The 15437-nt window shown below is 44.4% G+C and overlaps 1 protein-coding gene across 3 annotated transcripts in view; it reads left to right on the top strand.

Annotated features, from left to right (window-relative positions):
- Positions 1-15437, top strand: part of RNF128 (ring finger protein 128) — a 244334-nt gene that overhangs the window by 211407 nt on the left and 17490 nt on the right. For all 3 annotated transcript variants that reach the window (XM_029607576.1, XM_029607575.1, XM_029607577.1), the window contains exon 4: positions 8211-8293. In XM_029607576.1, the coding sequence (XP_029463436.1) occupies positions 8211-8293 (83 nt within the window). The remainder of the gene's footprint in view (positions 1-8210; positions 8294-15437) is intronic.

Here is a 15437-nt window from a genome sequence, read left to right as displayed (position 1 = left end):
CAAGAGTACATCCTTTGTTTTTTACAGCCAATGTCTCTTGCTTGTGGCTAGGTTTCATTGATGTGTTAAGATGGGGCAGCATAATTGAGTTCCTTTGCTTGTTTTCTCATGAAAAGAATACTGTAATGCACTTGCACACACTGGTATTTCACAAAAGAGTCCTTGAGCCTTGCCTGTCCTGTCTGTGCTCCTCAGGATATCCTCATCTGTGCATGTGAGAGAAATTTGCATATTTATTTAACTTTTCTATACTGACTTTCCTGTAACAGATACACTGTAAACCGATGTGATTTGTAACGCAAAATTCGCTCATGGGCGGTACAATGAACAGGGGAGACAATTAACAATGGATCAGGTCATAACAAAGCATATATTAGAGACCCGGTGTATGCAGACACATACTATGCCTATTGGCTGTGGGTTTCCTGAAAACTGAATCTTCAGGGTAACACCAGGACAAAATTGGGAAACCATGCGGCCAAGCCTGACTGAGAGAAGGCTCTCCCCATGTTCTGGCCTTCCTTAGAAGCCTAGTTTTAGCCGCCTCCCAGCATGTGCCTGACTTCAGTATGGTGAGCCTGGAGAATGTGCCAGATCCAGCTCTGCAGCATGGTTCAAAAGAGCAGCGCTATTTTAAACTCTGCACTTGTACCCCGGCTTCCTAATGAGGTTAGAAGGAAGACTTCCTTCCTTGCAGAGTATCGGTTGCTTAACTGCTGTGGTGACTTCTCATTTAAATGTTTTGCTGTGCTTCTGTTTTTTTGGTTGCTTAAAATAGAAGTGCCTCTCACTTCCTTAAAGATTTAAATTTAACTCAAGTGGGATGACAACCCCCCATTAAGCAAGAGAGGGACTGTTTCAGTTTTATACTGTCAAAGTAACCATTTGACAGGGGCATGATGAGATGGCATTATCTGCACATGGGCATGTTCTCGATTCCAAGTTAAACCAAAAGTGCAATTCCTTTAAGCATTTTCCCTAAGATATTGGAATCATTTAAAAGGCTAGAATGGCCCTGCTGCTGGCAATTGTGTACCTTTCTGAGGCTTGGCCTCCCATTCAGTGCAAATATAAATGGTTTTGGCAGTAAGAGGCCCTGCTACTTTATTTTATTTTTATTTTTTTGCAGTTGCTGTTTAGTTGTACCAAGGTGTCAGCTGTTGAAGCTGGGGGGTGTTTCCCCCTATGTCCTTTGCAGTAATTATGTAAAATCAGTTCCTATTTAATTATCTCTGGCACTACCAGTTAGTGTACTACTGCAGCTAGAAAAACCTGAATTTCTGCTTTGCATACTTTCCACAAAAACATTGGCTGTGAATGTGATGTAAGCTGCAGTTGGCAGCATGACTTGTTCCAGCCGAAGTATTTCCCAAGGAGGACTGAAGGAGCCGATCTTGTGGTGGCTGATCAGCGGTGGTCACAAGTTACTGCCTTCTGCCCTCGCTGTTTGTCTTGCCCTTTTTTTTTTCCTCTGGTTATAAAACACAAGTGTGATTTACTATTAAATTCTTAATCTAATGTGTAAATGGTATCACATTTCCAAAGAGTGGTCAATTGGTAAAATCCTACCTCCTCCCCCCCCAAACTAGCATTACATTGACAAAAGAATTAAAAAAAACAAAACCCACGTGTTAGGAAGCCCGGATCACTCCCTTACGACAGAATAGGAATACGTAGCAAATATGAAAATGGTACTGCGTTCCCAAATGCCAGAGGATAACTTTGTAAAAAGTCCATTCTATCAGCCTTATTTTTAAGGACTGTTCAACTTAACAGTAATGGCCTGAAGTCATTGTTTTTTTTAAACACTGGTGTACTCTGAAACCTCAGCTTAAGCCACCTCCTCGTGTACTGTACACGATGATTGGGTTGTGTAAGAAGAAACAAAATATTGCTTGACATAATGAGGAACAAGCTGGTGCTTCCCACCCTTTCTGCCTTTATTTCTTTTCCTTGAACCTGATCTGTTTTGTTTTGGGGGTTTTTCAGAAGAACATTTTTGGCACAGGCATGCAAGATCTGTTACAGGATCAGAGCTTGAAGCTTCCTTCACTATGGAAAAGAAGGGGCAGGCTGAGGCCCCGAGTACAGAAGAGCCTATGGGAAGGGGGTTAGCCGAGCCAGTTGAGGGAGAAAGAAGCTGGGGAAAGAGGGATGGGCATCGGGAGGAAGGAGGAGGATTAAAGGGGGGAGGAGGATGGTTTGGAGAGAGAAATAACTGAGAGAAACAGTAAAAGTTGAAGTGAGAAGAAAGTGACTGGTGATTTAAAAAATGACAGCAAGGTCTACAAGAATGGGGAAAAAAATTTAAGGGGTAAAAAGGAAGGAAATGGTCTTAGAGACCAGCAAAAAAAAAAAAAGGTAAATGATAGAGGTTAGAGAAGCTAAAAAAAAAAGTAGTTAGCAGAGCAATAAACTCAGCGTAGAGGCAGAGAAATGGCACTAAATAAAAGAGGCCCTGGAGCAGGTGAAAGGGCAACCCCAAGAGACTTCCTACCTCCTCTTCAGGAAGAGCGTCAAGGCCTGGTTATTGAGCCAGAACCTCTCCCCTAGCTCCTCTTCCAATCTGCAACAGCAATGCTAGTCAGTAAAGAAAACAGACTACCCCTTCACCACCGAAACGGTCTCAAGACCCAACATTATTCTCCTCCGCTCATTCCCACTTAGTCTTCCGTCCCATGGCACCAGGTTCTTGCAATTATATTTTGTATCTTTCACTTACTGTATCACCAGCCCCTTCGTTCCCTTCACTACCCTCAATTACCCATCAACCATATCCCGACCTGCCCTTCTGTGGGTTACCCTGTCTAGATTAAGTATCCTGTAAACTTTTTTATTGTTATAACCAAATTTAACTTTAATCAAATTGTAATCTGCCTTGAGGCCATCCTAGTACAGGCGGAATATTTATTTATTTATTTATTTAGAAACTTTTATATACCGGTATTAGTGGGGACATCATACCGGTTCACATATTAACATAAGGCTTGGAAAATACATATCAACAGGGAAGGAGAACTGGGCGGGGGGTTAACCAAAGGCAGTATGGAAGAATAGATTAAAAAAACAAGAAATCATAACAAGAAAATAACAATTTACAAAGTAATTATCTCCTTAATATAAGGAAAGGGCGGTCACCTGGGGGGGGTGAGAGCTATGGTGTGGATGGGAGGAAACTATTCTGGGTAGACTTGGTTGAACAGAAATGTTTTTAGTTTCTTTTTGAATTTGATCGCACATGGTTCAAGGCGCATGTGGACAGGTAGGGAGTTCCAGAGAGCCGGACCGGCAATGGAGAGGGCACGGTCGCGGGTGGAGGAAAGATGAGCTGTTTTCAAGGAAGGTACATGTAGGGTACCTTTGGCAGATCTGGTAGCTCGAGTGGACAGGGGGGCAATGAAGGGGAGGTTGAGCCAGTTGGAGTTGTGGGTGTGGATAGACTTGTGTACTATGGTCAGAGTTTTGTAGTGTATACGGGAGAGGATGGGGAGCCAATGTAGATCCTTGAGGATAGGGGTAATGTGTTCGTGTTTACGTGTGTTAGTGATGAGTCTTGCAGTGGCATTTTGCAACAATTGAAGAGGTTTTATCGTAGACAAGGGGAGCCCTAGGAGGAGAGCATTGCAGTAGTCTAGTTTGGAGGTGAGGGTGGCTTGGATCACTGTGCGGAGATCTTGGATGTATAGCAGGGGTCGGAGTTTTTTAAGAATGTTGAGTTTGAAGAAGCCTGCTTTGAGGATAGAGTTGATGTGTGTTTTCATGCTTAGTTCGGGAACAAGAAGAACTCAGAGGTCCCTAACGGATGGTTGAACTGTGAGAAGGTTAAGTTTGGGGTCATTAGGCAGGAGGTCGGGGGGTTGCGAGGAGATGTGAAGGAGTTCCGTTTTGTTCGCGTTGAGGGCAAGCTGAAGGTTGGTGAGGAGGGAGTTGATGGCTGCAAGGCAGTTTTCCCAGTGCTCCAGGGCGTCCGATATAGAGTTGTGAATGGGAATGATGATCTGAACATCATCAGCATAGAGATAGAATTTGAGTTTAAGGTCGGAGAGGAGCTGGCAGAGAGGGGTGAGGTAAACTTTGAAGAGGGTTGAAGAAAGTGATGAGCCTTGCGGGACTCCTTGTTGTAAAGGGTATGAGGCAGATAGGTTGTTTCCAATTTTAACAGAGAACTTTCTGTTTGAGAGATAGGATTTGAACCAGGCGAGAGCTATTCCTGAGATGCCGATGCTTTCTAGCCATGTCAGGAGGTGGTGGTGGCTGATGGTATCAAAAGCCGCCGAAATATCGAGGAGGGCAAGGAGGTAGCTGTGGCCTTGGCCCAGGCCTCTGAGGAGATAGTCGGATAGGGAAAGGAGTAAGGATTCGGTATTAAAGTGTTTCCTGAAGCCAAATTGGGAAACATGGAGGATAGCATGATTTTCAAGGTAATCCATGAGTTGTGAATTAACAACTTTTTCCATTAGCTTGGAAATAAAAGGGAGGTTGGAGATGGGGCGGAAATTGGAGGGGTCTTTTGGGTCTAGGGAGGGTTTCTTAAGGAGGGGTTTGACAACAGCGTGCTTGAGTGAATCTGGGACCATCCCATGGGTGAGGGAGCAGTTGATAATATCTGCTATGGCACTGGCTATGCAGTTAGGGATGGCTATTAGAGCTTTGGTAGGGATGGTATCGTTTGGGTGAGAGGCTGGCTTAAGTTTTCGAAGGAGGCTTATGATTTCTTTGGAGGAAGTAAAGTCAAGTCTGGCCATTGTGGGTTGGGATGAAGTGGGGTCAGAGGGTAGGTTGGTGGGGGAACAGAGATTGGAGAGGGGAAATCTGGAGTGGAGGTTGGAGATTTTACTTTGGAAGTAGTTGGCCAGTTCTTCACATTTGGCTGCAGCCTCAGTGTCTGGTATGGTAGGTGGGATAGAGGTGGTGAGGCTTGCGACATAGGAGAAAAGCACTTTGGGGTTGAATTTATAGTCATGGATTTTTTTTGCATAGAAGTCTCGCTTGGGTTTGAGGGTAGATAGTCTGTATTTGTGTAAGGCTGTTTTGTAGCTGGAGGAATGTTGTGGGGTAGGGTCCTTGCCCCATTTTCTCTCTTTTTGTCTGAGATTGCTTTTTAGGGTTTTTAGCTCTTGGGTGTACCAGGGCTTGGAGGGTTTCGCAGAGGTATTTGACTCGTTCGGAGAGTGGGCATAGCTTATTGGCAATATCTTCTGTGAGGCTATTCCAGGAGGCTAAGGCTGTGTCAGGGTCTGAGCAGACTAGTCTTGGTAGGGAAGAGGCTAATGCGTCTGTTAGTTCGTCGCTGGGGCATGTTTTTCTAGATATTATGGTAGTGTGAGAAGTATTGTTACTTGAAAGGGGTCTTCGCGGAGAGTCGGCCTTCAATGAGGCAGTGGTCGGACCAAGGCACTGGGGTGCAGGTGGGTGTGTTGGTGGTCTGGAAGCTAGAGTTGATAAACATCAGGTCCAACGTATGACCAGCTTTGTGAGTTGGAGATGCTATGATTTGTCGGAAGCCTATGGCAAGGAGGGATTGAATGAAGGTTTCGCAAGATGCAGTTGGGGGGAGAGAATCAACATGAAGATTAAAATCTCCGAGGATGATGGAAGGGGTATCTGTTTTTATCCATTCTACAACAAATTCAATTAGGGGAGAGGGGTTGGACTCAAGGATGGTAGAGGGGGGTGTAGAGTAGACAAATTTGCAGGGCAGCTGCCCTAAAGAGACATTTTTCGAGTTTGGGTGGGGCGGCTATGCTGATGGGTTTAAGGTTCAAGTATTTCTTGGCTGCTAGGAGTTGTCGTCCTCTTTTTTTGGGTCGGTGGATGGGGAAGATGTCATAAAGGGTAGATGGGAGTTGGTTTATGAGGACGGTGTCTGAGTTTTTGAGCCATGTTTCAGTGACTGCACAGATGTCTGGTGTGCAGTCCGTAAGTAGGTCATTGAGGATTGGTGTCTTTTTGGATAGGGATTGAGCGTTAATGAGTATAATGGAGAGGGTGGTGAGACCGAGGAATTGGGTCAGAGGTGAGGTGAGGATGGGGATAAGGGATTTGCGGAGGGGAGGGGGGTGGCGGGGAAGGAGGGGAGGGGGAGGTAGTCTGGAGAGTGGGTGGTGGATGCGAGGGATTGCGTAGGCAGCCATATTGGAACCGCTGGTAGTCAGGTGGGGTGGTGTAGAGGGGATATGGGAGGTGAAAGGAGGAGGTTAGTGGAAAAGGGTGTGATATGGAGTAGCAGTTGTTATACAGTGCAATATGGAGTAGCAGTTGATATACAGTGCAGCAAATTACATTCAGTGTATAAGGTACATATAGCAACAGGTACGAAGAGCAGAGTAGAAGCACTTTGAATTGCTCACCGAGTGGCGAGAGTCAGTGTTGAGTGACAGTAGTAGGAGAAAGTTGTGAGGGAGATGGTCCCGTTGCAAGCTGTTCAGTTTGTAGCTGCGAGGAACTTAGTTGGGGATTCGATTCGGAAGTTGTGGCGATGGTGTTGAGAAGCCCAGGTGCTCAAGGTGGGACGCACGAAGGGGCGCACTAAGGGGCAGGCCCCTTAGGTCGCGCTCCTTCGTGTGCGCGACCTAAGGATATCAAATGTGTGCGTATAAATAACAGAAAGCTTTCAATAAATTGGAGGCCAAGCAGAAGGAAATGGTATGGGGTTAATAAGGCCAACCAAAGGTTGGAGTAAGTTATATATATTTATTTTATTTTAGATTTAGATTCCACTTTTTGCACTTTTTTCAGCACTTCAAAGTGGATTGCATTCAGGTACTGTAGGTATTTATACGTTATATTCTGCAGAGTATTTGGAAGAGCTATAAAATGGCAAGTAAAAAACAAAATAGGATCGGATTAGCTGAACGATTTTCATATTCGTATCAAGCGACAGATATAATAATCCTTTGCACAGAAATTCATGTCTAATGCAGGCCTAGGAGCCAGTTTAAAAAAAAAAATGATTGGTGCTAAACTCCCAACACACATTACCCCTCCCTGGACATAGTTAAGGGGTTCGCTGAATACTGGGGGTGCTCAGGCACTTATGGAAACGGCACGTGTGACTGCAGACGCATGGAAAGGAATAATCAGCAATCTTTTTTTTTCAATTCCCTATATACGCCATACACAGTTCTGCCTCTGGGAACGTTGGCCTTACATCCGGAGGCAGGCCTCAAGATCTCTGTGATGATTTCCTAAATCTCCTGCCCCTTTCCTCTCTCTCCCAAAATAATGCTGGGAATAGCCTTGCCCTATGGGTTAAGGCACTGATCAGTTATGCTTGTGATCCTTTCTCTGTGCCGCCCTCACCAGCAGTGATAGCTTTACACAGAATCCAGAGGATTATTTTACCCGTCACCTTCCCCCATTGACACGGGCATGTGTGTTTTGTTTTTTCCTCTAATGATTTTGTGTCGCTGTCCTAAAAGAGCATTTTAACACACAATTCGGCAGGGTGTGATAGTGTTTTCACCTAAATATTCTGGCGCCGCTGACAAAACACTTCATTCCTGAGGCTAAAAAGGGAAAATTGTTTTTGGTAAATACTGAAAATCCTGCATGTCAAGTTGGCTCCTGAGATCGAATTTTTTATTTTTTTCCCTACGACTTGATTCTGCAAGGTAAGGGCTGCTTGCATGCGCCTTCAGTACAGTGAAAGCAAACAGCCCTGAGGGGATTGCTAAGCTGTGGCTGCTGGAGGAGCCCCAGCTCATTCCCGTCGGACCTGTTTGACATCAGCAGAGCCCCTTGAGCCTGTAATTCACAGGTATTCCCTCCTGCTGCCTTTGTTCTTGAGAGCTTGACCCGTCTTGGTAGTTCAGAATCAGTTAGGCTGTTTTAAGTAAGAATTCGGATTCTCTTTGCTTTCCCAACTTGATTTGCAAACGGGAAAAACAAATTAAGAACTAAACTTTATATTTTATTTATTTAATAGCTTATACAAGACTAGGGAGTTGTTGCACCCAGTACATTGGTTTTCTTAATTGTATTAGCGGTGTTGCTGCAGTTCCTGGCCTCCCAGGAAATGGTGAAATGTAAAAAGTCATTCTGTGAATATTCGTATTGTACGCTTATGTGGATTTTGTTTTCTTTCCATTTGGTGTAACACTGACCACTCAAGTACATTTTAATTTGCTTCTAATGGATTTTTGTTGCTTTCAGTTAGTGGAATCACTTTGCCAGAATAACCTGATTTTAATTTTCTCTCCCTTCTGTAGGAGCTTGGTCCAGATGGAGACAGCTGTGCAGTGTGCATTGATGCTTACAAACCCAATGATGTAGTGCGCGTTTTAACTTGCAAGTACGTATTACTGCTGAACCAGTTGATATCTAAAATCCAACATGTGGCATTAAGTGCTTGTAGGGGTAGAGATGATAGTCTGCGCTGATAGACAGACAGATGTTATAAGCCATACCTAAAAGTATTGAAATATTTTTAAGGAAAAAAACCCTTGCCAAGCAAAAATATAGCCATATCCCAACAGCATTCACAACCAAAAAGAGACAGGTACTCATTGGCTACTAATTCTACAATGCCAAATACTGAAAGAAAGATCAAGAGGAAAAGGCAATAAGTGAGCCGCATTTTCTTCCTTTGAAGACCCAAACTGTTTCTCCAAGGCTGTGAATTTCAAATTTAGAGTAAGGATACACAAAGTTCCCTCATATTCTAAAACTGTTTCTAGTTCAATAGGAGTTTATACCTGAAGGTATCTAAGAACTAGTGCAAAGTACGCTATTTAGAACACGGACTAAGAGGGGTTTTTTTTTTTGGGGGGGGGTTGGAGTGGGCAGGAGGGAGGGTTAGGGAAAATCTTAAAGTTTTTTTTTTTTTAAATCTGAGTTGAAGCAGGTTGCTGCTTCAGCAACACAAAGATTTAAAAACTGCTGCTGCTTTCGGTGAATGGCCTGCTTAAGTTTGCCGATTTGCCCTGACAAGTATTTTGATCTTTTTTTTTTTCAATTTCTTATGGCTGCTGAGCGGTACTGTGCATATGTGTAAGCTTTAAAATAAAGCTGCTGTAAATCATGAATTAATATATAAGTTGTGCTGTCCTGTAAACATGGTGCAACGGAATACGAACATCAGACGGTGTACTTTCTGTTAGTGTAGTCGGTGGGTGTCCGTTCACACACATCTGTAACCACGGAAAGCAGTGGGGAGTTAATGAAAATTGGGTGCACGCACACAGCTATGAGGAAGCTCACCGGGTACCCACTTGAGTAGCACCGAAGTCGATTCCATCATTATGCTAATCACAGGACTTCATGATTTCCATAAAGGTGTGCCATGACAAGCCAATCAAGGTTTCTTGCCACCCAAAATAAACATCTGTATGTAGCAGATCCATATTAATTTGTGTGTAACTTGATATGAAATTTTGACCGAGTGCTCAGGCCCTTGTGAACTGTCATTTCCTGCCTGTATTCTAAAAACCTCAAGACTAAAATTAAACCGCCACGCCATGAATAGCACTCAAAAGTAAGATCTGTCTAAAAAAAATCCTCCAAATTCTTTATGTAGTAAACTATTTATAAACTATGTATACATTTTGCAAAATTTTTATAAAGATTTTTGAAACTTCTCATAATCAGTGAGATAAGCATAAAAGCTGCTCAGTTGATAAAAGGAGTGCCCCAATATTTTCAGCACTGCTGTCAACTGAGAAGCTTTTATGCAATGAATGCAGTTTCTGGTGATACTGAACATCTAAAAGAATACAAGGGTGAATGCTCTTGGAGATTCATTTGAAATGTCCCATCAAGCCTTTCTCTGTCATGGTACCACAATATGGTATTGACTCAGCTAATTTTGAGTTGGCAGATTCCGCTTGGCTGAAGGACCTGACCTGGAAGGTCAACTTTTTGGTCGCTTTGGCCAACAGGGTTAGTGAGCTGCTGCCCCTAGTGACTTATCCATGCATCTTAGGTAGTGTAAGACTTCACCTTAACCAGTCAATTGTCCTTCCATCAATTTTTTTTTTTTAAGGCAACATATCCACAAGGTGAATGAACCCTATGCAATTTGGATTGCAAGAGAGCCTTGGCTTTCTATCTAGAACAGACTGAAGCCCTTAAAGTCCACTCCACTTTGGTTTTACACCAACAAAGCTGGATTGCAGTTGCCAAATGCACTGTATAAAATTAATTGGCAGATTGCATTTCCTGTTAGCCCAGGCCCAGGTGGGCTATGTCAAGCCTCACAGTGTTAGCCATGGCAGGGTTGGTAGCCCCCTAAGATTCTCCTCCCTGCAACATGGAGTTCACCACATTCACATCACGTTGTTTGGGCAGGGACCTTCAGTCTGACAGGTGTGGCCAGTGTGTTCTCAGCAGGTTTTTGGGGGTATAAAACCCATCTCCATCTTAAGGACCTGTTTTGGTTCCAGGTTTCCCCTATTAAAAAAAAGTGTCTCAATGTTGCCACCGTAAAAAATGTTGCCCTTGCCACAGTTTCAGGTTTTTAGTTCAGGGTAGCCTGTAGCTAAGGATTTGTGAGGACTGCCATCTTGCTTGTCCTCAGAGAGAGCAGATTTGCTTACCTGTGATAGGTGTTCTCTGAAGCCAACAGGATGTCAATCCTCACAAATCCCACCTACCTCCCCTTAGTTCTCTATATTTAAGATAAATAGACTGAAGGGGCCCCCATGTGGACATGTGGTGGCATGGCGTGCACATATCCAGTAGGGCATGCTCAAAACTTCTAGAAACGCTATCAAATTTCCATACCAGGCTCCAACTGATGTTGCCCATGTTTGAGGACTGACAACATGCTGTCCTCTGAGAACACACATCACACGTAAGCAGCTCTGCTAAATATCTTATGGCCCCTCCCCTGATGAAAAGTGGCACGACGAGCAGAGTACAGTTTTTGTCCATGTGAGGCCATTAAACATACAAAGCATTCTATCTTTTTAGCCATTCTCTTTAAATTTGTTGTAATGTTAAATACTCTTCCTGTGGTGCCACTTTCTTTGACGTCATCACACATCCACGCCTCTTAGGTTACAGCCATGTCGTGCCCCCCACCCCCCAACAACATTACTCTTACATTCAACCCACCCCTCTCTTGGAAAGCATTGACTCCCACATTGCATTTGGCTGCTTCTGCCCTTTTTCCTACCATCCACCCACCCTGTGACTCCGCTGGCTGCCTTTCTTCGGTCCACATCCTCTATCTAGGCCTCTGGGTCTCCAACCCCTGATCCACTGCTGCATCACTTCTTCTCCCTGACCAGGTTGCTGTTTTTCGACCTTTGAAGCTCTACAGTGTGCCACACTTGTGGAAAGCACTTGTTTTTAACTAGTTAGAATGTTTTAAAGAAAATCCTATCCAGATGGCTTATGCTAGGAGTATCCACCAAAAAGAACAGCAAGCCTCTACTAGAATCCCCTAAAACTAATCACCCCAATACAGTATATATGTTTGACAAAAACTGATGTCCGGTACCCCTGCCCAGGGTTTAAACCACAATATTACTTATTCCCATGGAACCAAGTGCTGTTTTTACTTTATTAAAAATCCTGACAGACTATAATGCTGTGAAAATCTTTATAGTGAGCACTTTTCACTTATCACCCAGCGGCTCCGAGACTCACAACCTTCTTTTATGAGGAGAGCTGCTTGCCCGCCCGACAGCGCGTCTGCTTCAGGGGCTGGCGAGTTCGCAGCTTGAATCCTGTTGGACATGATTCACGGCGGCAAGAGAACCCCGAAACGCTGCAAACTCTTCCAGCCCCTGAAGCAGACGCACTGGCAGTATCGGGCGGGCAAGCAGGCGCTACTCATTAAAAGAAGGTTGTAAGCCTCAGAGCCGCCGGGTGATAAGAGGAAAGCAGACACTGACAGCACCCATGGGGCACAAAGGGTTTTACAGCGTAATTAATTTTAAAAAAGCACAAAAAAATAAGGATAAGAATATGTGCTCACTATAAAAAGGTTTTCACAGCATTATAGACTGTCAGGATTTTGAATAAAGTAAAAACAGCACTTGGCTCCATGGGAGTAAATCATATCGTGATTTAAACCCTAGGCAGGGGGTACCGGACATCAGCGTTTTTATCAAATATATAAAGAATCCCTTTATACTGTATTGTGGTGATTATGGTAGGAGGAGCCAAACATTGAATAGGTCATTGTGCCAGGTGGGTTAAGAGTTCCAGAGCAGCTCTTCTCACTTAAGCACGGCAATAACCAACACTTGATGTTCTGTCGCAGTCGTGGTTTAGATGTACGTATGCTAAAGAAATCTAAGGTGACCAAATGTTAAGGCTAGAGTTTGCGTTTAAGATCTAAGCAGCTTTTATGCCCAGCTTTCAGATCCGTGGGCTGTAAGTGGTGGTGTGCTTCGTGTGACGCAGGCAGGGCAAGCAGCTAGTCGCTGTGCTCATCCCAGACAATTACAGATGGGAGCTAATAAATCCCCTGTTGAGAGCCTTCTGAGTCATACTGTGAGGTATGCTTACTGTACAAGGACAAACCTGGTTTTACGGAAGCCAGTGTGCAGAGCAGGAAGCAAAACGGGCTAATCCAGTATCTGGCTCACCCGAGGCTACAACTGGGGACCAAAAATTAGAATTAGTCATGGTTTGATCTTGCAGGGAATATTTTCAGTCTTGCACGTATTTTCATATTAACTGCTAAAACATATATGAAATCTGATTGAGCTAAAGAGCCTGAATTCCACTTTGGCTGCCTGTCATTTGTTCAGAGAAGTTGTAGTCTACTAGCTTGGTTGCGAGTTCGCTCACTCCATGTGACTTGACAAGTCATCTCGTTGCTCTTTGCCATTTTTTACCTAGCTGAAACTCTTCAGTTTGGTTAGCATTCCTCTTTTTTCCTGTCTTCTTCAGAAGTGTGTCCAACTTGAAAGATCAAATAGCAGCCTGTGCCCTTACACATATGAAGAGCTGTGATTAGAAAGCAAATTGGTATCTGCGTGAATCAAAGTACTGTGCACGAACTGAAGGAAGGGTCTCTGGTACTTAATCTAGTGAAAATGATGGGCAAGGGGGCTGAAAATAAAGTGAACTTGAACCGCTGAAGAATCAGTGAGAGCCTGCTTTCTCTCTGCATCGGCTGCGGTGAATGGTCATCTGATGTAGAGCTTTTCTGGATTCCGTGTTCTCTTAGTGAAATTTTCTCTTTACCAGTTCTTTGACTTGAATTTTGCTCTGCTCTTTGAAAATTGAAATTTCTAATATTGCAATGTGATTGGAGGAATAGCCTAGCAGTCAGTGCAGGAAGATGAGAACTAGGGAAGTCAGGCTTCAAATCCTACTGGTATTCTTGTGACACTGGGCAAGTCACTTCACTCTTCATTGCCTCAGGGCAAACTTACAGGTCTATCCAGTACCGAGCGGTAGGAAGAGCTGCGTTAGTGCCCGGCGCACCCGCAGTTGCCGCACGCACAGTGCAGCTCACCTACCGCTCGATCCTGAACTATAATTTCATGTAAATGTAAACCGCGTCTGTGAAGCGTTAGGCCCGCGCAACCCATTTTACTGGATAGAGCGCCTATACAATATCCTGGGTGCGCGGGCCTAACGCTTCACGCCACGCTGGTATCTGTCATTTCAAATGTCATTTGAAATGACAGATACCAGGAAGTCGGGACTGCCAGTCCCCCCTCCCGTCCTCCCGAAGCAGGGCGCGAAAAGCAGCCTTACTCTGGGAGGAGGGAAGAAGAGACACTGACAGTGTGAAGCGGCGAAGCGACTTACTTTTTGCTTTTACGTTTTTTTCGCTTTTTTTTTTTTTTTTTTTGCTTCGGGAGGAGGGGAGAGGACTGGGGCTGCCCCAGAGACCGGCACCCATGAGCGGGGGCTGGGGAAAGCTTGCCGCCTACCCTTACCCCTGCCTCTACCGCAGGGGTAAGGGTAGGCGGTAAGTTAGCATGTTAAACGCGCGACAAAACGGCAGGGAAAGATAGCGATAGTCGGGGCGCGGGTTACGAGATGCTAGGGAATAGCTAATTCGTTCGTTTGCATGCAATATACATGCCGCGTGCGGAAGGGGTTGCCCGGGGATTTTAGGACGCGGTAGGAGTAGGTTAAAGGGGATTCGGGATCGCAGGAAGGGCTAACGCGGGTTAGGAGCGGGGTAAACGCGGCTGCACTTTACTGGATAGACCTGTTAGAATGGTAAGCCCTCTTGAGACAAGGAAATACCTACAGTAACTGTCCTTCAGTTATGGATTAAAAAAAGGAGTGAGCTAACTAAAAATTGTCACAAAATTCTCTTGCATGGGTGACTTCCAACTTTGTATTCAAACTACTCTCAAACTTGTTGTTCACCTCTTCTGTCTTTACTTTTTCATCTTAAGCCATTTTTGATCCACTCCAATCTGCTTTTTATCTTCTACACACCACAGAAACAACCTTCGATAAAGTCTCTGAACTCTGCCTGGGCCGAATCCTTGACTTGGCCCTCATCTTTGACCTGTTGAGCACCTCTTCTTTCTTGGTACTCCGTCCTCGCTTGGATTTCAGGACTCCCATTCTTGTTCTTGCATCTCCTCTTCCACTGCTGGTCCCAGGTGCGCCCCAGGGCTGAGTCTCGTGACCTCTTCTTTTCTCTACTTGTTCTGATCTCCTCACATGATTTTCAGTATCATCTTTATGCTGGTAACTACCAGCTCTACCTCTCTATGCCAGGTATTTCACCAGGAATGCAGCCTCAGATCTCAGCCTGCTTGTCTGACACTTCTGCCTGAATGTGGTACCAGCACCTTAAACTCAACATGGCCAAGACAGAACCCATCTCCCCCACACACACACACACTTTCTCTTTCTGAGGATAACACTGTCATCCTGCCAATTCACTCGTTGCCACCCTTGGGGTGATCTTGGATTCTTTCTCTACACACATCAAATACTGTTATAATGTGTTTTCTTTATAACACAACCAAAATCTCTCCCTTCCTTTCTTAATATTATACTAAAGCCCTTTATCCACACACTCATCAACTTCTATGCACCCTGGTCCTCAAATCGCGCACTGAACAATTTATTTCTACTACAATTGTGGCTACACCCATATAATCCCTCTTCTCAAGTTATTTCATTGGCTCCCCTACTCTCTACAAGTGTTCATTCTGCAGCTTTTTTCTCCTCTCCTCTTTCCCTGCACCCCTCCTTGTGAGCTTATTGAGCTACTCGCTCTTATCTATGCCCTTCTCCTGTATTGCAGACTCTATGCTTTCCACCTTGCTGCTGTTTGCCTAGAATAGGCTTCCTGAGCTGCTGTTGTGCTCCTTATGCTGACCATCTTTTTAGAAGCAGCTTTTAAATCTTATTCTCTGGTTCTCCTGATCTGTCTTGTTTTTATCCATGCTCCATAATATATGAAACAGCCTAGTTCTCTTGTTTGACCAGTTGGTGTGTCTTGAATAAATTAAGATCTACAGAGCAGGGACTGTTTCATATATTTCTACGGTGCTGTG

Source organism: Rhinatrema bivittatum, chromosome 6, assembly GCF_901001135.1.
Source record: "Rhinatrema bivittatum chromosome 6, aRhiBiv1.1, whole genome shotgun sequence".
Classification (NCBI taxonomy): Eukaryota; Metazoa; Chordata; class Amphibia; order Gymnophiona; family Rhinatrematidae; genus Rhinatrema; species Rhinatrema bivittatum.
The sequence above is the reverse complement of the archived record's forward strand: the minus strand, read 5'-3'. Positions and strand labels throughout refer to the sequence as shown.